Source organism: Erpetoichthys calabaricus, chromosome 2 (assembly GCF_900747795.2).
Source record: "Erpetoichthys calabaricus chromosome 2, fErpCal1.3, whole genome shotgun sequence".
Lineage (NCBI taxonomy): Eukaryota > Metazoa > Chordata > Cladistia > Polypteriformes > Polypteridae > Erpetoichthys > Erpetoichthys calabaricus.
Genome location: NC_041395.2, coordinates 290,962,788 through 290,988,277, shown reverse-complemented (window position 1 = coordinate 290,988,277; position 25,490 = coordinate 290,962,788). Strand labels below are relative to the sequence as shown.

Genomic DNA, 25,490 nt, shown 5'->3' with positions numbered 1-25,490 from the left:
TTAAAACCTTTCTTGGTGCTTTTACCTGATGTCCAGAGTCTGTTGGGTTTAAAGGGGCAACAGTGCCTCTTAGCATCCACAATATAATACATATATAGTGGAGGAATTAACCACAAAATAATGCTCAAAAAGTGTTGGGGATTGACCCCATATATTGACTGATGGACAAAGATGAAAAAAATGGTCAAAATAAATAAAAAAACTGATCACATTCAACACAGATATTTACGTAAATGACATTTATATCCATCCACCCATCCATTTTCCAACCCGCTGAATCCGAACACAGGGTCACGGGGGTCTGCTGGAGCCAATCCCAGCCAACACAGGGCACAAGGCAGGAACCAATCCCGGGCAGGGTGCCAACCCACCGCAGGACAGACATTTATATAGACAAATGAAAAAACATGGCAGGAGGAAGTGACAAAATAGAAGAGACGTTATCGGGAATGGCAGGAAGTGATGTCATCGAGAAGGGACAGAAGTGACATCATCATGGCAGAGCCTGGAAGTGACATCATAGACATCTGTGGCAGAGCGAAGGGCGCTCAGCAGGCTCCTATCAATTATGGAGAATCCACTGCATCCACTAAATAGTATCATCTCCAGACAGAAGAGCAGCTTCGGCAACAGACTGCTGTCACTGTCCTGCTCCACTGACAGATTGAGGAGATCGTTTCTCCCCCAAACTATGCGACTCTTTAATTCCACCCGGGGGGGTAAACGTTAACATTCAACATTATACATAGTTATTGTCTGTTTTTCACCTGCATTATTATCATTCTTTAATTTAATATTATTTATTGTATCAGTATGCTGCTGCTGAAGAATGTGAATTTCCCATTGGGATTAATAAAGAGAGAGCAGAAGTAAGATAGGTGTATTATGTTTTTTCTTCTTTATTTCTGTAGACAAAAAAAGAGAGACATCAGTGCACGTAACCAACCCCTCATCTACATGAACAATTTATGTGCCACATATGGTACATGTGTTGAACATGATGGCAAACAGGTTGAAACATTCCTGTAAATCATCTGAAGTATGTTTTGTGAGTAAATTGTTTCTGGCATTCAAATGTTAACATAATTTTGCCTCACCCTGTATATGCATCTTTATCTGTTGTCACCCACGTGCGAGTAGGAGGCAGCTAAAGGGCCTGAGTAATTATAATAAAACATCGATCAGGGGGCGACAGAATGCGCTGACTGTCTTTCTCAGTTCCGTACAGACCTTTCCTGGGAAATCCTGCAAGGTTCTGGCTCCTCAGAAGACATCACTTCCAGTGCCAACCCCTTTGCTGACGTCACTTCCGGACCAGAAGACATCACTTCCGGTGCCAGGCCCTTTGCTGACGTCACTTCTGGACCAGAAAACATCACTTCCAATTCCAGCCCTTTTGATGACGTCCTTCCTTTATGGGCCGTTAAAGCCTCCATCTTTGTCTTCTATAGTCAGTTATGTTTTGGACTCTGTTCTATGCACATCATGCTTCTAAAAAGCTCCACTTTTGCAGCCGGGAAAACAATATATGGGTGGCTGCCCCAAATCTTTATGATGTCTTTGTCTAATCTTTATTACACTGTGTACAGTTAATGTATATATATTTGCATATATACCTTCTATTATCATTGGGTTGGTTTTCTTTGGCTGTATTCCTTTTTATATTATCAATAAAAGTTTGATCACAAAAAAAATAGCTTTTGGTCATGTCCGAACCACAACAAGGAAAATGAAAGTATTAATGTAGACTTTAGCCAATTTAAATTGTATAGATCTTGCCACATTTCTGGCATCCCGGCAGGAAAGTGGAACAGAGATCTGTCACTCAACCTATATTTAACTTGGCATCCCTGGGTCGTCTTGTTGACTGTTTTAATTAATTACTAGCATTGCCAAAAGTATCACTGACAATTAAATATTGACTAATAGATATACTTCTGCTGCATTTGTTTTTAGTGTCAATTAAATAGTATAAAAATCACCATGATTTAATGATGATAGAACCCTGAATTGTAAAAAAAATCCTCAAACACTTATATCCCCAGGCACATTTGTCTTCATATGTTGGCTATTCTTTTTTAATTTATGGTTAATTCTGAAAATGTAACAAAATTAAAAATTTGAAAATCAGAATTGTACAGCAGCAATACAGAAAACATACTTCAAAGCATCTATCATTGTATTTGGAATATACTGTTATACAGTTCTAAGTATTTTGGAAGAGCGAGGATACAAAGACTAAATCTGGTAAGTTTAACTTTGGTAGAACAAATTTTGAGCAGATGCACCAAAGTCTAAGGAGGATGGACCGGAATAAGCTTTCAAGCACGGGGACAGTTGAGGAACAGTGGAACAGGTTTAACATATTATATAACACATTTCACATATAATGCTGGACAGATACTGTACATACCTAAAATTTGAATTATTAGGAATTTTAATAAAAGGTTGATAAAGAAGCTGCCAACTATAGGCAAGTAAGCTTAATGTGCATCACAGGTATATTAATGGAAGAAATTATTAAGGGAAATATTGAACAGCACACGGGAAGAACAGGAGTTTTACTGAACAGACAGCATAGGTTCAGAAGAGGGAGGTCATGTTTTACTCACATACTAAAATTATATTAGGAAGCAGCAAAAGGATATGATCAAAGTGGAGCATATGATATTATTTATCTTGACTTTCAGAAAATGTTTAATAAAGTGCCACATGAGAAGTTGGGCATCAAACTAAAAGAAGTGGGAGTTCAGGGTGTTGTTTGTAGATGGGTACAAAGTTGGCTCAGACACAGGAAGCAGATGGTGGTGGTTCAAGGAAACCTTCATAATTGGCTGAAGTTAAGAGTGGTGTTCCACAGTGGTCAGTTTGTAGATAAAACCAAGCTACGTGGATTGGCAGATAATCTAGAATTTGTTGAATCACTACAATGGGACTTGGACAGCATACAGGTTTGGGCAGATGAAATTTAATGTAAGCAAATGTAAAGTATTACACATGGGAGGTAAAAATATTAGATCTGAATACACAGTGGTCTTTTCCAGATTTTCTATTGTTCTAAGTTACCCAGAACCCCTTGGCCGATACCTCTCCTTACTGTACAACATATATCATTTGAAAAAACTTTTAAACTTTTACAATCATTGTGTTTATTTTACTTCAGTCCAAAGAGTGGGGTTCATTATGCAGATGAGGAAAAAAGACCAGAATTGAAATTTGCCCCTTCATCAAGAATGATGTTTTCTACATGCAGTCATTCCTTGGTTGGATAGCCATTTGAATGCACATATATAAAGCATTTCTAAGCCAGAAAAGGGAAAACAAAGATAAATACTTATTTATATAACTACTAACCAAAAGAAAATATATTTTTTAAATGGATTTGAGTTTCTTTTTCCTGTATTCTCTTATTTTAAGTTACTTTCTTTTCTAGATCTGTTACAACTTACTTGATTTCAAATACTCCTAATTCATTTTCAGTCACAAAATGTGGCTGTTGTTTCATGAGATATGCAGTTCATCACCCATTTACGAGAACGACTGCATTCTTTGCAAAGTTTAAGGAGTCATTGTTCTGTTGTTCCCTTTTAAATGAGGCTGCCATCTACCTGAATTGAAAATGTAAGTCAGAGAGAACATATGCTGTGATCTCCCAGGGTAGGGTCTCAGATCACGTCTCATCCGTTGCCTCTGTGGTGGCATCAGAACATGACATCATGACGTCATCCACCTCAAATGTCATCCTTCTCTCCAGCCAGGAAAATACATGGCATGTAGACAATTTGGGATGGGATTCCCCCATTTATGGCCATGCCCACCGTTTTTTTGGGTGTAGGAGTTGTACTATCCTGCTTTTTCTTGTAGACATGTCCTGCCCCAGTAACCCCAGGTTCTGCATAACAGCAGCTGTGACTGTAAGGATGTCCCCCTAGAAGGTGATCACAAAGTTGGCAGGAGAATACCTGTGAATACAAAGTTGGCTGGAGAATACCTGTGAATACATGTTAGACAGGTCCTCCTTGAGCCCCATTTTTGTACAAGTATATACTGGCAAGTAACAATGGAAATGCTACTCCTGGAGTCAATGAGAACAGTGACTCTAATTCAATTTACTTCCACCACCACAACTGTATAAGGAAGGAAGGAAGAAAATGTTAGCAAAAGTCAGAGCACAATACCTTCCTCCCTGGCCCCAGCTTCAGTCCATTGGGCCATCAAGTCATGGACAGTTGGGAATAATGTGTCCCATCTCCCTGCATTTTAAATAGTGCAAAGGGGTTGTAGATTTGTCCTTGAACCGAGTGTCTAATTCCATGTTGTGCCAGCTGGACTCGGTTCATTAGGCACAACCCATTCAGGGCTTCCGGTGGTCATCAGGCTGTTCTGAATGCTTGACTTGCATGGCCGTCCGGAGTCGCTCTGAAGTGTCAATAATCGATTCCATATTTTTCCTTGAGTGCCTGCGGACCTGTTTTGGTAAGATACTCTGGGAGACCTTCTCGGTTGAGTTGGCCTCCATCCAAGCTTCCTCCAGAGCTCAAAATGCTTGAGAGTTAGCTGGCCACTCGTGTTTAAAGCGCCACTCCCAACACTGTCTCACCTGCAGGTCCGCAGTCACACTGTATCATGCCAGAATCTTGGTCTTGACATCAGGAATGATGCCAGTATGTGTGCCCACTCAGCTTATACCAGCGTTGAGGGATCACTGTGTGCTTGAAAATGATGACATAGATCTCCACATCTTTCTTAGGACATAGCGGCACAAATATGTGGAAAGGCCTGAATGAATGTTTGTTCTTCAAAGAGAGCCATCCAAGCCATCAGACAAGCCTCTAATTTGGAGAGTTGGGTTTCCTGATTTCCCACCTGAACCTGCAAAGCCTGCACGTCCTCGGTCAAGGCTGCTACTACATGTATGAGGTCCAAAGGTTCGCTCATCTCTAGTTGAATATAATAATGATGATGACTCTTATTCTTATTTCAAGATGATGATTATTATTATTAGTAGGATGCTGCTGATGATTGATTATATTGTGATTATTATTATTATCATCATTATTTCCTCCTTATTAAAATACTGAAATGATGTGTAGGGATCATCCTTGTAATTTACAAATTACATTAAACATAACATGAAAGTAAAATAATAGTAATGTGATCACCTTTTCAGGAAGTAATGAGTAGAGTAATCCTATTACAAGTTGAGAGAATCTTTGAGTAACTACCCTACTCTGTACACTCAGTGGCTGATATTGCCAGAAATCTAAATCATGATATAGTTAAAAATTCTGATACTTTCAATAGATACCGGTATAATATTGCCGCACCAGCTACCAGTGTTGTGTTATGGCTTAGTTGTTACTGTAAGCTCTGATTGACTTAAACGTTACAAATGTGGCTTCATTTTTAAAAACATTTCACCTCCTGGTCCTTTCTTCTCATTCGGTACTTTATCATTATAGTCGGAATGGGATAATGTTTTACAGGCATGTGTCAGTAGAAATAAAAAGCCAGTAGTCCCTCATCTTCTGGTGAGTGGTGTGTTTTTGACAGATGTTAATTTATTGTTCAGTGAACAGACATTGGAAGCAGGATCGACAGGAGAGCCAGCCAGATCAGATTAACCAATTAAGATATTGTGGATGCTGACCTGCTTACTACATTTTTCTTTCCTTCAAAACCACCTATAGTGCCTCATTACACAGTCATCTACGTGAATTTGCTGCCTTGTCTCCTCACCAACTGGTCTATTATTGTTGTTACTGAAAATTCAGCACTTTCTGGTGATCGTGGATCAGAGTAATGATATTACAGATTTAATTGTCTGGTAAATATATTGTTGAATTATGAAAATAAGCAACATTTAACATACAACACCAGTTTTGTCATACTAGGAGAGGCCACCGTATTCAGTCGCCACCATATTCAAAATTACCCCAGGTTTTCCTGGAAATTAGCATAGATTTCAATATAGATCTACCTTCATTGCAGAAATATACTACAATTTTGGACACAGGCTCGGTTCTCAGAGAGCACACATTTTGTTTCTTTAAAAAGCTTCCTACAGCTAAAGTATTTGTTAATGTTTTTATCTCTGTTATCGCAAGTGTTTTTGCTTTCATGGTTTTCCTAAATTAATCATCAATGACAGGGGACATCAGTTTGTGTCTCATTTTTGATGGTTTTTCCTACAATAGGTTTGGTTGTAAATTAATATTTTATACAGGTAACGGGCAGTTGTGGAACGCCAGTAGAGATATAGAGAGGTTCCTGTGAACATTAGAACACTCTAGATGAGAACAAGCCATTCAGCCCAACAAAACTCGACAATCCTATCCACTTATTTCTTTCAAAAAAACATCAAGTCGAGTTTTGAAAGTCCCTAAGGTTTTACTGTCTACCACACTACTTGGTAGCTTATTCCAAGTATCTATCGTTCTTTGTGTAAAGAAAAACTTACTAATGTTTGTGTGAAATTTACCCTTAACAAATTTCCAGCTATGTCTCCGTGTTCTTGATGAACTCATTTTAAAATAACAGTCTCGATCTACTGTACTAATACCCTTCATAATTTTAAACACTTCAATCATGTCACCTCTTAATCTTCTTTTGCTTAAACTGTATAGGCTCAGCTCTTTTAATCTTTCCTCATAATTCAACCCCTTTAGCCCTGGAATCAGCCTAGTCACTCTTCTCTGGTCCTTTTCTAGTGCAGCTGTGTCCTTTTTGTAGCCTGGAGACCAAAACTGCACACAGTACTCCAGATGAGGCCTCACCAGTGCATTATAAAGGTTGAGCATGACCTCATTGGACTTGTACTCCACACATCGTGCTATATAACCTAATATTTTAGCCTTCTTAATGGCTCCTGAACACTGTCGGCAAGTCGATAGCTTAGAGTCCACTATGACTCCTAAATCCTTCTCATAAGGTGTACTCTCGATTTTCCGACCACCTATTCTGTATTCAAACCTAACATTTTTACTTCCTATGTGTAGTACTTTACATTTGCTGACATTAAATTTCATCTGCCACAAATCTGCCCAAGCCTGTATGCTATCCAAGTCCTTCTATAATGATATAACGATTTCCAAATTATCTGCTAATCCACCTATCTTGGTATCATCTGCAAACTTAACCAGCTTGTTACTTACTGTATATTCCTATCTAAATCATTTATATATATTAAAAATAACAGCGGCCCTAGCACTGACCCCAGTGGAACAACACTCTTAACATCGGCCAGTTCTGATGAGGTTCCTCGAATTTGATGCCCAACCTCTCATGTGGCACCTTATCAAATGCTTTCTGAAAGTCCAGATAAATAATATCATATGCTCCACTTTGATCGTATCCTTTTGTTGCCTCCTCATAGAATTCCAGCATGTTAGTAAAACATGACCTCCCTCTTCTGAACCCATGCTGACTGTTCAAAATAACTCCTGTCCTTGCCAGGTGTTGCTCAATCTTATCCCTAATAATTCCTTCCATTAATTTTCCTGTGATGCATGTTAAGCTTACTGGCCTATAGTTGCTTGGATCTGCCCTGTCACCCTTTTTATATAATGGGATGATATTTGCCATTTTCCAGTCCTTCGGAATCTCTCCAGTGCGCAGTGACTTCCTAAAAATATGTGTGAAGTATTATTGACTCTTTGCATGATAGGTGCTCCATCTTACTGTGGGCAGAATTTGCTTAGAATGTTCTTTATCTTTCTGCCACACTGTTATATTCGGGTTCGCTTCCCGGGTCCTCCCTGCGTGGAGTTTGCATGTTCTCCCCGTGTCTGTGTGGGTTTCCTCCGGGTGCTCCAGTTTCCTCCACAGTCCAGAGACATGCAGGTTAAGTGGATTGGCGATTCTAAATTGTCCCTCGTGTGTGGGTGTGTTTGTGTGTGTCCTGCGATGGGTTGGCACCCTGCCCAGGATTGGTTCCTGCCTTGTACCCTGGGATTGGCTCCAGCAAACCCCCGTGACCCTGTGTTCGGATTCAGCGGGTTGGAAAATGGATGGATGTTATATTTCAGCCAGGCTGTCATTCCTGGCTCAATTATGTTATCTTATATTTTAAAGCTTTACTTGTTTTTTTTTAACATTCTATTGTGGAACTTGACCCGGACACAGACAGGCAAACACGTTGTAATCACCCCACACACGTTTATTATATAAGTGCTCCATTATTTACAAGTGCTCGTAGTCCCCAAGTCCCCAAAGTCCTGGCCACAACACACAATGCCTTCTCTTCAGGCCACCTTCTTGCCTTCTTCAGAGACCTCATCCTTCTTCTCTCCCGACTCAAGTCAACGTATGAAGGGAGGCGGCCCCTTTTATACACACCCGGATGTGCTCCAGGTGCTTCCCAGCAATCTTCCACCGGCTCTCCCCAGTGTGGCGGAAGTGCCGGCTGTGTACCCGGAAGCACTCCGGGTGTCCCTGCTTCTCTTCCCCCCAGCACTTCCGGGTGTGGCGGAAGTGCTGAGGTCCAGGGCTTCCAAGGCATCAGCACGCCCCCTGGCAGTGACCATGGGCCCCTACAGGGTCGAGCTTCAAAGCTCTGTACCCGTGGTCCCCATAGAAACCAGGGTGGTCACCCCCACGTGATCTGAGGCAGGCGTAAGCCCTCTTCCGGTCCACCTGGGCATCCTGGCTGGGTCGCCCCCCCCAGCCACCTGCGACACTATTTATTTAGTTTCTAATTCTGTATTTTGTTTCATTTTGTCTTATCATATTTATGAAATATTGTGATGTCAATAAATATTTCATATTTTTTGAGTTATTTTAATTTATGTGTTTTATTTAGGTGTATGCCCTGTCTGCTTCATGTAGAGGCAAACAAGGCAGGGCTACATGATCATGCAGATGAGTTACTGCCCCAGTTAGTATTTAAAGAGAAGCTTCAGGTTGTACTGAACCATCATCATAGTGATTATGTTCTGGGTTCTTGTTTTGTGATTTTTATTTTACTTTGTTTGGATTTACTAAATTTGACCCCAGGTTCTTTTTTTAAATGTGCTGATTGTGGCTTGTAATTATTTGGGTTTGCTGTTAGGTTTGTCTGTTTAGACATAATTTATTTTTGCCCTTCTTCTTACCTTGCGTTTTGTTATTTCCTTTTTCTTCAAATAAATATTTAATATTAAGGAATGCTGTCATTGGACCAAAATTTTCAGGGTTTTCTGCTTATCCTTTGTTTGATATTTAAAAGCTATCTTTAGGTCTGTGCAGGCAGAAAGCCTCTCATTTGAGTTTGGGGCTCGGCTGCCTCTGCCTGAGGTGAAGTGTATCCATTGGGCCCATTTCTAGCCCATTATATGTGTGTGTGTGTGTGTGTTTGTGATTATAGTCAGTCTCCTTTGTGGTTGCTAGTTTGGATGAGTGCTTTGCTAGGTTATGCAAAACTTAAAAACTGGTTAAGGAGAACCAGTGCCAAGTGATTTGCTTATCACTGAGTTTTGGGTTGGGCAGTAGGTACAGCACACTAAGCAAGACATCTTCCTGAGGGTCCCATCCCCTAAATTAGACTCTCGGTTTATTTACCAATGCCCCATCTTAAAATGGTCCAGTATCATATAAGGTGGTACTTCCGGTCTATTTTAAGGATCTACCTTATATTCAATGTGTCTAAACTGAAGCTAGTGTATTCCAGTTCATGTATTTGATTGATCACTCCTAATAGTGAAAATTTATTTAAAGCCCAATGCATTTTGAATGTTTTGAATTTTTAATGACCACAACGCTATTGTGTTTGCAAGTTATTCTGTTCTTTTCATATCAGGTTATCTAATAAAACGGACAGACACATCAGTTAGGAACCTTGCTCTGTTATGATTTCACAAACTTTAATAATTAATTTGGCCGGAACATATTTTTTCTTTATTAATAGTTCTTTGGTGATATTGGGCTCAGAAAACAAGTATTTCAGCATTTTTGCTGTGTCTTTTCTCTACAGCAATGATTAAATTTGTTTACGTTATTTTTGCACCTATTGCAGTGTCATCTTTTTAGTGTGCCACCATTTTGCTGTTGTATTGCTATTTTGTCATGCTTGTTGCTAGATAGATAATACCTTCGTTTGTTCCTAATATTGTTCCAAGTAAAAAAATTCTAAGCAGTTTTCTGTATTTAATAAATACAATGTTTGTAATTTCTGTTATTGTGATGAAAATATTTTGTTACATTTTCACTATTTGTTCCTGTCTTACAGACTGAAAAAAGAGTTAGAAACTTTTATAGGAGAAGATGGCAATAATAATACTTTTGAAGTTTTATTGTCAGAAATACATTTTCTACAAATGGTATGAGTTCCTTTTTCTTTAAAATCAGCTTCTTGATGTAATTGTTTTTAATTGCTGAATATGACCTTTTGTCAATACTTAAATATTTTTTTCTTTTATTTTGCCTTTTTTGCCATTTTATCATATTTTCCATCTAATTGTTCTGGGGAGGGTTTCTGTGGCAAAATGAAGAGTTGGAAAGGCCAGGGGCTTCAGGTATAAACGGTGCGTATGCACAAAAATGTTGTGTACGAACATTTCCACGCTCAAATCACAATGTATAAAACCTAAACTTGGCATAAAGCCACGCACATTTTCATGGTAGCTCCAACCCTGGCTTACGCAAGTTCTCCACTCGGTTTTGCAAACTGGCGGCACCCAGCATCAAAGCAGTGCTACTGTTCCTGTGTGGTTACCCTTTCTTTTTTAGATCCACATCCCTGACGCAGCTTTATCATATACACTGAAACTAACTGCATATTGTTTATTAGTTTAAGGCATCTGATTATAATTAACCTGCAACAATATAATGGTCCAAGGAATAGCTAAAGTATTCCAAATACCATAGCTGCTTTAGCGTTGTTACTCTCACTGTACCTTCTTTTTTGTCTTTCAGCTGCTCCCGTTAGGGGTTGCCACAGTGGATCATCTTTTTCCGTATTACTCTCACTGCACCACTCAGAGTATTTATATCACTATATCTTAGTGGGGAATCACAGATCTACAGCAGCTGATCGGAAAGAGAATTATCGGTATGCAGCATCATGCACACACTGCCTCAGCCATGCTGCCTATTTGAACTGCTCTCACATGGCAAACGCTTCAAAGCCTTTCCTGTACGGACCTCGCGGTTCAGAAACAGTTTCATCCCAAGAACTTTAAATGCACTCAATCAGTCCATCAAGTGCTCCTTGTAGAAACTGTACTTATAAGTACAATTATCTCACTGTAAACTTGCACTACAGTTATAATATTGCACAACCTGAGCCACTTTATAAAACGCGTATTTACATATGATGACGATATCATTTTTAAGATGAAATGCAGTAAAATATGTTTATTATATTATACAGATAAAACTTTAACTTCATTTAAATAATCTATATTGTTAATAATTAAACATGTGAGGACATGGTGCCGCAGCGCTAGCGAGGAGCTGGCGCTCCGTTCACGGATTGTTCCTGCCTTATGCTGTATTCTTGCTGGTGCTGACACGACACTGGAAGGATAGATGGATAGAATAATTAAACATGTACTACGAAGATATTTCAATGTTCCTTAAAAGTTATGAAGAATCGGCGTTCTCAGCTTACAGATGGCTTAACATCTATTACAGAGCTGATTGTGTGGCGATTGGGTATTTGGAGAAAGAAACTTAAGACAGGGACTGGGGGTTAGTACGTTTAAAAGAGACAGTACTGCTATCATCATGAAAATGATATCACATATACATCTCAGTATTTTAATTATTCAGAGAGCTGTAATATTACGAATGTAATGGATTATGTGTCCTGTCGGAGGAAGAGAAAGCCTGGAAGTACCTAGTGATTCACACACATAGAGCACATAGAAGATCAAATACAAAACAAAGCATTTAACGTGCTACTTTAGTTATGATGGGATTTGAGAAACTAGTAAATTAAATGATTTTAAGATGAAGTTTATGGTGTTCTACTTTAATGACAAAATAAACTACGTGATTAAAGTGGAAATTTCGAGATTAAAGTTCCACTGTGTGCCTTTTTTTTTCCTCTGTACCCTAATAAACTTTCATATGACACTCAGACGGTGGGCTACGACTCGCCTTTTCACGGCGACTTTGATATGTGATACTTTTTTATTTCGGGCACTGTGCGACTTTGTGAACTTGACCTTTCGAGTTTCAGCGACATGCTATGTCACTCGATCAACTTCCTTTTGTTGTTTATACCACTGTTTAAACCAACAAATAGTATGTTTTTCCTTACCTCCACTTGGTATCGCTGAAATTCTTCTATTTTCCCTTGTGCTTTTGCCATTGCCTTTTCACATAATGCTGAGCTTAAGGGCTATTTATATTGATTTGCATATTCAAAGAGGCGTAATTCTGGGAGGAGTTGGGGTGGGACAGCTTTTCACGCTGACTGGGATTTATGTAACGGAAGAACGTGGAAGTTGGCGTTCACACAGATTTATGCATCTGGATTTTTTTGTGCATACGAACATTTCCGCTTTTGAGCTTACACCATGTTATAGTGTGAGTTCTACGCACGCCATTATACATGAGGCCCCAGGTCACCTTATATTTAACAAACTGAATCTTAACTGCAATATCTCTGACAAATTCCTAATTACACCCAGTTCCGCCAATTTCCATATTGTTCTGGGTCTTCTCCCAGTGGGCCATGCCTGGTACACTACCTTCAGAGGATCCTAGGAGACATTCTTCTACATGTTAAACTACCTTAACTGGAACCACTCATCTGGAGAAGCAGAGGATCTGTTCTGCAGTCCTTCTCTATTGTTTATCTTTTTATCACCTTATAAAGGAAAGTGAGCTCATCAGCTTTGTGTAGGAATCTAATTTCTGCCTCAGTTTTATTTTCATATCAGGTCAGGTTGGGGAGCATGCACCGGTACAGTGCATTGCCACATACACCACACGACCAAACGTCTGAAGTTCCCATTTAGCAAACCCCCAAGCACACATGCGGTCCAGTCCCACCCTCCTGAAATGACCTATCTATCTAACCCAGCCAGGTTTTAAGTGGGTGTCCCCTTGGCCTGGTCCAGTCACTAGGGTCTTCAGCAATGAGGATCCTGCAAGCCAGATCATCCTCAGGGAATCGCTCCACATGGCCGTAGTACCATAACTGACGCTCCTTCACAATGCAGGTAATGTGTCTCATTCAGGACTCCATGAGCAACCGCTCGTTTAACACAAAGTCAAACCATTGGTACCCAAGGATTCTCCAAGGAAACATAGTACCGAAGGAATCCAGTTTTTGTCACAGGTCACTGAATAGTGTCCATGTCTCTCAACCATATAGCAAAACAGGAAGCACCAGAACTCTAAAGATTTGGATCTTCGTCCTTTTGCAAAGATATCAGGAGCGCCCACACACACTTTTGCAGCGGCCTCATGACCCTCCTTGCTCTCCCAATTCATTTACTGACTTCATAGTAAGAGTCACCTGAGACATGAATGTCACTGCCGAGGTAAGTAACCTCTTGATGCAGTCAACACCCCTTCACAGACAGACATGCTGCTGATGGCTGCGCCCAAGAGGTCATTAAAGGCCTGGATCTTGATTTTTATCCAGGCACTCAGACTCCTCACTCAGTCTCTCAAGGGCCTCGATCAGAGCCTCCATTGACTCCACAAAGATGACAGCATCTACGTCAACAGATGCCCCACAGCTGCTGAATCCCACGACCCAGTCCATGCAAACATTGAACAAGGAAGGAGTGAGAACACACACCAGACAATCCCAAAAAAGAACTGGGAAGAACGCAGAGGTTCTGCCTACACTGCACAGCACTCACAGTACCAGTGTACAGGCCGGTCATGACATCTAGCAACTTCAGGGGCGTCCCACAAAGTCTCAGGATGTCCCACAGGGCAGCTCGCATTTGCACTCAAGAATACTCAGTGCCAGGATGCGCGCGATTGTAGACTTCTTAGGCGTAATAACAGACTGCTCCAGACACTGGTAGGTGAGTAAGTGATCATGGATCCTATTGAGGATGACTGTAGCGAGGACCTTACCCAGCACCAAGAGCAGTGTTTTTCCCCCTGTAGTTGCCGCAATCCAGGCAATCACCCTACCCTTTCCAGATAGGGATGATAAGTCTCGTTTTCCAGTCAGTTGGGATGATGCCCGTCTCACAGATGGAAGTAAAGATTGCTTATAATGCCAGGAAGACAGCCTTACCATCAACCTGGAGAAGTTCACCTCAAATACCACAGATCCCTGCAGCCTTCCCTACCCTCAGCTGGTTCATCACCTCTGTAATCTTCGTGAGATTGAGTGGTTCACAGCTAATTGGAGGATCAGCCTCATGAACTGTGGATCCAGAAATGTCCAACGTCCTAGCGAGATGATCAGCTTTAAACAGCTGCTCAAAGTAGCCAGCCCAGTGCATCACAACTGCAGTGTTTCATCAGCCGCACAGACTGCAATTCTCCAAGGAACAGATTCAGATGTGCATAATGCTTGGTGATTCCTCTGTAAGCAGGATGTGAATCTCTAGACCATAGATGATACCTTACTTGCTCACAGATTCCTCTAACAAATGCCTCCTTATCTGCCCTTGTATGTTATAATTAATACGACTATTTACTTAATTTTTATTATACTTTAAAAAATTATTAGAAATAAGACTGTTCTTGCATCTAAACTTGGGCACAGGCACAGCATACAGCTGTATTTACTACTGTAAATTACTACAGCAGAACATTTCAGTGTAGCTATTAGGCTCCAGATTTGCAAGACTGCAGTACTGGAAGAACTGGGTCTGAGAATGTTATTATAAGGAAATTCAAATTAAATTTTATTATATATATATATATATATATATGCACACATAGTATATATATATACAGTTCTATACTGTATGTACAGTATATATATATATATATATATATAATAATGAAAAAATAATATAAGAATCTCAAGAAAAATATTTATTTGTGTACATCTACTATATTTTATCATAAAAATTATAAGAACTGTGCAGATTTAAGCTCTATCTATTAAGGAAAAGCCAAATGCAATTATCTCAGACTTAAATGTCAGCTTATACCAAGACTGCTTACTGTCATAATACTATGTATTATAATAACTAATAATTTCTTTACTATGAATCTATTTTAATTTTATTGTTGCAGGTAACATTGCATGGCATATTAAATAACTTTTAGTTCATATCAATAATTAAATATTTGTTACAAAATGTAAGTTTTCTGAACATTTCAGAAACTTTCTACAAAAGACTTTCAGACATCAGGTAAAAGTCAGTAGTAAGAAATGCTTTGCTGAAGAAAGATAAAGGTAAGTAAAGGTTTCAAATATCATATTACCTGTTATTATAAATAACAGAAGTTGTTTTGTAAGAAAATTGTTTTACATGGTGTTTGGCTTTGTGAAGTAAAAAATAATGTTCACTGTAAAAATTACTTGACTGCAGGCATTCTTTTTTGTAGCCTTTGTGGAGGATGGCCAGGGCCCTTACCTTACCGGCATGCCTTGACAATGTAAGAACCAGGGGAGATAGCTTTTCCAGGGCGTTATCTCTTCCGGGCTGATAGAGGGCAGTCCCCTTGACTTGCAGTGGGGCCACAATTTTGGAGCATGAAAGCTCAACCCTGCTGGGGCCCATGGCCCTTGCCAGGGGGCACCTGGAAATTTGTTGAGCCCTGTTTGGCAGCACTTCCACCGCACCTGGAAGTGCTGACAGATGAAGGTCGCTAGACACCTGGAGTCCTTCTGGGTGTCCTATAAAAGGGGCCAGCCACCACTACTCAATGGCCAGAGTCGGGCGGAAGAAGGATAAAGCTTGTGAGTAGGAGTGGAGGTGAAAAGGACTGGCAGAAGGAAGGAGAAAAAGACAGTCATTGTCTATGTTGTTTTCCCCAATATAAATAAAGGGTGTTGTGTGCTACACTGCTGTCTCAGACTGTCTGTGTCGGGGTGGGTGTGACAATGCAGGTTCTGCTCCATGCTCCCTTCTTGCTTTTGGGAGCCCTTGAACACAACACAGTCAGTAATGTCACCGATGAGCTTGGCAGTGAGGCATAACAATGAAACAAGGGGATTGTGCAAAAAGTGCAAAGTGTTTTTATTAAAACCAAAAATTTTAAAACAAAGTGTTCAAATAAATAGTGCAGTACTTCATATACCCATAAATAAGTAATCCCATAAAAATAGAGGTGAAAAGTGGAGGTTAAAATCCATTAGAAAAAACAATCCCTTTAAAACGACGAGGTTAAAACAACGTCTGGAAGCAGTCTCTTTAAAAACAAAGCCTGGTGCCTTCTTTTTACCTGGCAGCTCTCCTGCTTCTCCCATCGGGCTTCACAACAGGAGAGTCGCCCTACCTACAGCTGACCTTCTTTCCACTCAACTGGTCTGGAGGCTTCCTGATCCCTGGCTTCGGTTCCGCTCTCTCCAGACCGAGACTTGGCTTCCCCAACGACCAGGACGCTCACGTTGGGGAATCCACCTTCCAAGCCTCCCGACTCCCAGCGTCTTCCGCAGCGAGCCATCCTCCTTCTAGTCACTCCTGCTCCTCACAATGCTCAGCTGGAGCGACCACTACCAACTGCCCAAGGTGTCAGCCAAACACCCCGCCAGGGTTCACTGTCCAGCTGCCTGCGAGCGCTCGCTCGCTTTCTCTCTCACACACATCAGCTTTCTCCTAACTGCTTTTTGCCTTTTTCCTCACTCCTGCAACCTCCATTTCTTTCTTTTTCTTTTCATCCTTCCTTCATCTCCCTGCTAGCCGCATCGCTCTTCTATTTATTACGGGGAAGTGGATCAGCTGTGGCAATCAGCAGCTCCAGGGAATAATTACGAATGCGGACGACTCCTCACCTGTGCACTAAAGTGAGAATCACTCGCATCACAAATTCCCCCGAGAACCACTCGGCCACACACCACCACGTCCCCTCGCTAAGCCACAAGTGTGGCAATTATTTATTTTAAAAACTGGCCCTTTTGACATGAGCTGTGGACCCACTATACCACAGTGGGGTGGCTGTACGCGCCACTGGGTTTCTATACCTCTTACCAGTCTTTTGTTGCCAAAGTAATGTTAGTTATTTCTGAAGAGAATAGCGCACAGATGGTATCTGGACACTAGAGCTGAGCAATATGACCCAAACTTGTATATTGATATTTTACAATATTTGAACAATGCACTATGTATATTTCATCACCTCCATAATTTACAATGAATATTTACACATTAAAGATAACTTTAATGTTTAATAAGCAATCAATGAGTACACTTCAAAAAAATGTAAATATTAAAAAGACTAACAAGTGTTGTGGAATGGGCGACCCGAACACAGACAGGCAGACACGTTACAAGCCATCACCACACGTTTATTTACACAACTACTATATACAAGTCAATAGTGCACCTTGCTCCAATTCCCCACAGTCCCAAAGTCTAGGCTTCCTTCAGCCTCCTCTCTTCTCTTCCACACGCTATACAACGGGCCTCTCTTCGCCCACCTCCTTCTCCGACCTTGTCTGCCTCCTCACCTGACTCCAGCCTTGATTGTCGGGAGGCGGACCTTTAAATAGGTAGCTGATTGCCAACCACACCCAGCTACCTGTGACAATACTCCCCTCCCAAGCTGGGACCCCTAAGGGCCAGCGGCCAATCCGAGGAGGACAGATTTCTCTCGGCGGTAGGCCGACACCTTCCAGTCTAGGGTCCAGTCCTAAAAAATAAACAGAAAAACAGGGGGCGGAGACGTTGCCCTGTCGCGGCCACTCGGCACGCTTCACCCATGTATGGGCCAACGCTCTCCGCTCCGACCGGCACCCCAATGCTCCTTTCTTTGGCCTCACCATCCGAAACCTGCGATTTCCTCGCCACAGGACCGCCAAATGGAGCACACTCACGTTTCGCCTCCCAGCCTGCGGTTTTTCCCTCTGCCTCAAAAGAGGGCGGCCCTTCGTGGGATGTGTGCACCCAGCAACACGTCCTCTCCTATTGGAGGAATCAGTTTTCTTCCTTTGACTCCTCCTCTTACTGTGGGACGCCTTAACGGTTCGGATCTGCCTATAAGAAAAGGACAGACCCTGCCCCGCCGGCGTCTGTAGCGTTACGGGGGCGGTCCTACTCACCGTCCCCACTGTGCTCCTCCGGTCAGAAGTTCCAGTGCGGCGCCATTCCTCTCTCATGTCATGTCACTTGGAGAAATTCCCAGATGATTCTGCATTTGTGGGATGTATTGATAAAGGAGATGAGGCAGCGTATAGAAATCAGGTGAAGCACTTTGTTCCTTGAAGCAAAAATATAATTGTCTGCATCATTGTTAACATCAGCAAAACCAAGGAATTGGTTATTTACTTTAACCGGATCAAAGAGTGGAGATGTTGAGGTTGTGAGCTCCCACAAGTACTTGGGGTTCTACTATATGAGAAGGTTTAAAGCAGGCTGTTTTTTCCTTAGAAGACTGCATTCCTTTAATGTGGGAAGTGACATCCTTCACATTTCTATAACTCTGTGATGGACATTGCAATTTTCTATGCTGTAGTGTACTAGTTTGGTAACAAAATTTCAAGTAGATGCCCACCAACTTAACAAGCTAATTAAGAGGGTAGGCTCAGTTATGAGACACACTCTGGGCCCCTTGGATGTAGTAGCAAAGGACAGAATTAACACAAAATTGGGTGCCATTATGAGCAATGCTACACATCCTTTCTCCGACACTCTAACAGTGAGTACTTTCAGCCAACAAATTATTTAATAGAAGTGTGTCAAGAAATGCTACTGGGGCCCATTTATACCGACAGAAATGCCTGTATAATGCCTAACTGTGACTGGGACTGCCAAGAGAAGACTTTGTAAGTCTTCTTCCAATTTAGTCATCCTGGTGCGTGTGTGTACATTCTTTTTATGTATGTATTTATTTAAAGAGCTTCTGTAAGAAGCCAAAGTTCCCCCTGGAAACCAATAAAGTTCTATTGTTCTATCTAAATATTAGGTGTTTATATGTTGCATGATAAACATAAAGAGACTAAAATATATGAAACCACTTACCTTGTAAGATATGCTCAACAATTGCTAGAAAATATGCAACAGCGAGGCTAACATTTCAAATTCCACTCCCATCAACTTCTGCTCACCCAGATATGCTGGCACCCGCATCACTGGTTCCTGAAGAAATTGTGCTAATTTTACCACCAGTTTATGATGATTTACCTATGTTTCAAGATGAAGATGTTGATGATTCTGACAGACCCATGCTTGCAGACATGTAATTTTGCCTGAATGTTTATTATCTGTAGTCTAACCTTTATATTACCTGTGCCTGTATGGTGCATTAGCTACTTCAATTAAATTTCACTTTCCTTTCATTTCTTTCTTTTTATTGCATGTATCCAACTTGTACTGATTTAAATAATATTGATACTGTATTTTAAAAATGGGATGAAATAGTTACCTATTGTTTACCTGTACTGTTTATACATCTATTAACTGTGCCCATACAGTACATTACTTCATTATTTAATTAAAATTTCATTGCTTTAATGTTTGTTTCCTTTATTATCTAATGTTTACAAATCTACATGATATTTTAAAGGTTTGATGAGGTGTTTAGTTACAATTTGAGGTGATCCTTCTGTAATCCAGCATTTTCACTAATTTGGCACTCCTCAGTTCCCAATGGGTGCAACATTATTGATGGTCTACTTGTATTTCAAAAAATATCTGACACAACTATTCTTGTTTATTATGTACTACTACTTCATGAAGTGAATCATTACAATATCTTATGTCCACTCATAATTAGGGTGATTTATGCTAATTCAGATTTTTTTATACTTGTTCCTTGTAAATTCTGTCCTCCGTTTTTCTTTTTGAGACTTGTCAAAGGATGTCATCTCCTTTGTTTGCCAGATGGGCTGCTGCCACTCAAGTATTCGGGCCTAGCTAGCCTTATGAGGTTGCTAAAAATTTTCTTGCAAACCAGGAATGAGCACTGAGTGATTTATAATATAATATCATGCTTTTAAATGTTATTTTCAGGTGCCAAATGTTCAATTTCTGTCTTAGCGGGCTCCAAAGGTTTCCTTCAGGGTCTGCCTGTATTTTGCACTTGGTGTATTATGCATTCATGTTCCATTCATTGAAAAAAACAAATTTTTCCCACTGCTTCCATACGTTTATGTGAATCCATTTTAAAGTTAACAAAAGGAGCAGAGATTATTTATGTATGCATACGTCATTACAGCTTATACTTGTTGAAGAGCTTAAAAAGCAAGAACTTAAACATGATGAATCAGTCTTTGATCCTGTATCCAGGTGTTACATTACAGTGTATAGGACAGGTAGATGTTCAAAGTCATCAAATTCTTTAAAATTGGAAATGGAAGCTATAAAAATCTATTCAATAAATAAGTTGAGTGTTTTAATATATGAATACCTTAACTTTGACTAAGTTTGTTTTCTTTTACAGAATATTTGAATGCAGGGACCTTTTTTGAATAAAACATCGTATGTGAAGAAATAATTTTGTTTCTGTAAAAAGAAAATCATTTTTTGCAATAGTATACCTGAATACTGTTTACTTTGTTATAGTTTTTTTTTTCTGGAAAATGTAAACCATAAAATAATACAATGGTTCTAAGTAATGTATTATTTTAAAATGTGTTTAAAATAAAGATGTATGAAACTTAAAGAGAACTGTGTCTTAAATGCATTTTTTTGCTTTGCAAAATATTTTAATAAACTTGCCATAGGCCCACCAACATCCCCTCCCCCACTGATTTAAAAGCAAGAGTCAATGTAACTTGTAAATAAAATATTTATATTTCTGTTTTTTAATGAGACCAGTGTCATTGTGCCATCTACAGGTTACTTTTTTGCTTTAAAAATCACTTATACTTTGTGTTATACTACTAAAGTTACTATTGTAAAGGTATCATTGAGATACACATGCATTTTTTTTTCAGTGCAGAGAGGGAACGCAGTCTCCCACTATCATAAATTATGCAGTCGAGTTTCCCACATTTGATAATAGATGGTCTTGAGTATTTGTTGATTTTTGTGTTTTTTACCATATAAAGTTAGAAATCTTGCATTAAATGAATAAAAAAATACACTGCATTTAAATTCAACACATCTATATATAAGCATTTGTCAGGTCCATATGTGGTCAAGAAGTTGGATGCAATTAAAAATAACAACCAATGATCCTGTCTAGCAGTTAAATATTTAGCTGACTTTAAATAAGCAAAATGTATATGGTTAATTAAATAGTAAATTGATGAGCTGCCGTTTTTAACCAGTGATACCACTTTTAACAGCTACATTTAATAGCCAGCATTTCTCAATCATCAACATGATGATTCTATCTAAAAGCACACAGTTTTTTAACAGATGCCACAAGGATGTAATTTATTGGTGTCTGCAAAGTTTAGCAAAAGAGCAGCCCCTGTCCCTACACAGGATGCAGCCACTTATTGTCAGGATAATGCAAAACAGTAGCAGAATTAAACTTGTTTTTTAAGACCTCAAGTACCTCCTGAGTTTTGCTGCCCTTCTTCGTGAGATTAGTAGTGGGGGCAATTAAAATGCTGAATAAATCAGTGTTAAAAATGAAGCATTAGAACAATCTGAATAAGAACAAGCCATTCAGCCCAACACAACTCACCAGTCCTATCCACTGAATTCTTCTAAAATAACATCAAGTCTAGCTGTGAAGGTCTCTAAAGCCCTACTGCCTACCACACTACTTGGCAACATATTCCATGTATCTGTGGTTCTGAGTGTGAAAAAATCTTCCTAATGTTTGTTTTCTAATATTATTTAATACTATTACAAGGTTGTCATTGCACGATAGCAGAGGTCATGTGGGAATCTATTCAATATACAGTTTGATTGATAAAATAACCAAAGAAACTGAACAGATAACTGTTGGACTTCTCACTTTTCCAGTTTTGCAAAGAGCTTATTAGCCCTGAGATGACACAAGTCCCTTACAAGACTAATATGTGATTTTAAGACCTTAGAAAAAATTTAAATGTCATAAGTATAAGTTAAAACACATTGACCTTATAAAATCAAAAAAATCATTGATTAATAATTGAAATACCTTAGAAGATTGCCCAATCCATATTGCATTTCCAAATACTTGTTAGGCTCATGAGCAGTATTAAATGCAGTCTTCCACACAGGCCCCACCTGAATATTGACGCGATTATATGTACTACATAAATCTAGCTTTGTAATAACATTTTCCCTGTGTTTGATCAAGAAGGTATGAAATCAGAGGAAGAGGATAGGTATTCTTCATTGTAACTTTAATGAGAGTGCTAAAATCAGTGCATGGTCTCAAAGTCCTGTCTTTCTCATTGTGAAAAAAATTCAATTCCTATTGGACTGTTAGACGGTCAAATAAATCCAGTTTCAAGATTTTCAAGATATATTTGTTTATTACTTTGGTTTCATTACACATCAGTGAGAACATTTTTCCTTCGGGGAATTGAGCTCCAGGCAGTAGATCAACAGCACAATTGTAAGATCGATGAGATTGGTTGTTTACAGAATAATAAATATTATAATGTTTTATTATATAATAAATGTTAGGTAGGGTGACACGGTGGCGCTGTGGGTAGCGCTGCTGCCTCGCAGTTAGGAGACCTGGGTTCGCTACCCGGGTCCTCCCTGCGTGGAATTTGCATGTTCTCCCCGTGTCTGCGTGGGTTTTCTCCCACAGTCCAAAGACATGCAAGTTAGGTGGATTGGCATTTCTAAATTGTCCCTAGTGTGTGCTTGGTGTGTGTGTGTGTGTGCGTGCCCTGCGGTGGGCTGGCGCCCTGCCTGGGGTTTGTTTCCTGCCTTGCGCCCTGTGTTGGCTGGGATTGGCTCCAGCAGACCCCCGTGACCCTGTAGTTAGGATATAGCGGGTTGGATTGGATAATGGATGGATGGATTTTGGGTAGTGTACTCATAAGTACAAAATAAGAATTGTTGTTTCAGAATTTTAATACATTTATGAAAATATTATTGACAATAAGTTATCTGATCTACCGATAATTTAAGAGTATTTGCTTAACTGTGGGAACCCCAGAATAATTTGAATATTTGAAAATGGTAATACAAAAAAAGAAATCTTTGTAATGAATGCTCCCCCATTTAATGAGGTGGTTAAAGGGACAGATTTAATAAGGCTCCCCCCAATAAATTATGCTTCAGATGGGATTCACTACAAGAATCTATCCAACCAAACCTTTTATGAGATGGCGTATTTAGTTTCCCTAAAACTTAGGTTTAAAATGGAGAAGGAGACAGAGGAGAGGTGTAGGTCCCGCATACAAAAAAGAAGATTTACAGGTGGAGGAGCAGTAATGAACTCTGTCCACCTGAACAATTAAATTAAAGTAGAGACTGACAGAAGAAAAAAAGAGGATAGGGAATCCCCACTTGTTTTGAGAATGAATCTTGACAGTAGATAGAAAAAGAAGGAGGAAGAAGAGAACATTGAAATGAAACTTTATACGCTGGAATGTTCAAAGTCTGGTGAAACTAAGACATTTCTTTTGAAATTGAGAAGTGTAACTTTGCAGTTGACAGAGAAAGCATCTAGCTGCTGTTGCTTTGGCAACTGTGACCTGTCAATTATACCTTCCTTTAAATAAGGGACGAATTATTATTGTTTAGTGAGATGATGAAACAATAAAAGTCCATGTTTGGTTATATAATAGGCTCCTTGATGTCTTAGCCATACTCCCAGTTGCCTCCAGTTACATGTACACACTTGCACAAGAATAAGTGCTATTTTTGGCGTTAACTTGTACAGATTGTTTGATCAGGTAGTTTAAGCATTTCCCCATGTACATCTGGAAAACACACCAAATATCAAAAGGGACTCTTCTTTTCTTTTGACCACATGTTATGAAAAAATAAATACAAAGCAACATAATGGATCCATATTCTCTTGGTGTTTTCCACAGACTTGTGTTTAATAAGATAATGTGTTTATGTCATGCCCCGTATCCTCAACCTGTAAATCTTGCAGACCCCAGGACCTTGATAGAGGGCCCAAGACTAGAAGGGGCAGGAACAGAGGTGCAATTTGAAAAAGGTGGAATTCATTGTGTAATAAATACTTCAATAAATAAATAAAAGCATTTTAAAAAGTAAACTTTCCAACAAATGTGAAAACAATAAATAGGTTAAAGCTTACAATAAAAATCTCCAAAACAAATCGTGAAAATTTCTTTTCTGGGTTCTTTACATAAAAACGCATTCAGTCCCAACATGATTTGTCTTAATTAAGTCTTTAGTTTTTTTGTTGTTTTTTTTTGCCAAACTTGTCACTAAAGCTCAGAGGGTCACTAAGCTTTCTTTTTTAACAGAATTCCAGTCCATCTCATACAGAAAAATGTGCTTACATCCATAAGCAACTACCTGAATGACCTCAGGTTCTCTCAGCTTGAACTGAACCCCTATCAGACTCTCACCTGGCTTTTATAAGCTTCTCCCGCTAGCAACTGACAAAGGACCTAGTCATCACCCATTGCCCTGTCGGCACCCCTTTAAATAAGTAAGCTAACCTTGCACATGTGCTGTCCTGCTCAAGCTGGTTATGGTATTGGTGTGCATTACAAACATCTCCTGACTCAGGTGCCCTGTGTGGAAAATATGCAGAATTTCACATTTAAAAAAATGCACAGCACTGCATACCTCTGTTGTGATGTGAACAGAAGCCATAGAATATAATTGATATTACTGGTGCACTGTGAATTATCAGCATTAAGCGACTTGCTTTTCTTTTTTTTTCACAGCAGATACCATTTAAGTCTTTGTTAACAAAAATGCAGCAAATGAAAGTGTCCTGAATAATCTGTGTTTTTCTGTTCTTGTTGTATAAATTTTAAAACAAATTTTTAACTTTTAAAACAATTGCTCAAACCAGATTCCAGTCTTGCCCTGTTCTGTTACTAAAGTACTCTGCATTGATATTGGCCATCAATGTGGGATCAGGGCACTGTACAAGTCCAGCAGGGAGTGTTGGCACAATGGACCACTTCAATTCTGGGAATCGCACTGTTGAAAAATCATTTCACTTTTAGTGGTACCTCAAAGCTACAATAGCAACAACAAAAATTAATTATGGCACAAACAATAAGTTTACACTTCGCTTGTATCAAAGAATCTTTTAAATGTTTGACGAGCCGTATGACATGCAGATCACATAGCACGATAGTAGTCGCAGCAATCCAGCAGCTGATCAAGCAAAGAGGAGGTAAAAAAAACCATATTTGTTTCCCATTGTATCACCATTTAAGAGGTAGTTTCGGAGGAGCAACCGCATCTCCTTAGCGTGCATTCAGCCCCCTCTTCACAACGTGAGTGGCAGAGACACAAAGAGGCTGGTGGATAGCGGGGGTTAGGGGGTGGGCGAGCAAAGTGAGCAGGGGGCAAAGCCCCCTAGTAATATTAAAAACTGAAAAAAACAAACAATCTACAAGAAGAGTAAAATATACT

At 39.7% G+C, this 25,490-nt stretch overlaps 1 protein-coding gene across 2 annotated transcripts in view; it reads left to right on the top strand.

The window, feature by feature from the left end:
- Nucleotides 1-20,471, top strand: part of LOC114647187 (coiled-coil domain-containing protein 172-like) — a 49,976-nt gene extending 29,505 nt beyond the window's left edge. Inside the window, exons 4-5 of one of the 2 annotated variants that reach the window (XM_028795762.2) lie at nucleotides 10,205-10,295; nucleotides 20,455-20,471. In XM_028795762.2, coding sequence (XP_028651595.2) covers nucleotides 10,205-10,295; nucleotides 20,455-20,463 — 100 coding nt within the window. In that variant the 3' untranslated portion in view covers nucleotides 20,464-20,471. Of the gene's footprint in view, nucleotides 1-10,204; nucleotides 10,296-15,232; nucleotides 15,302-20,454 lie in introns of those variants that run through there. The other variant, XM_051922459.1, reaches the window with a different exon arrangement.
- The last annotated feature ends 5,019 nt before the right edge of the window (nucleotides 20,472-25,490 follow it).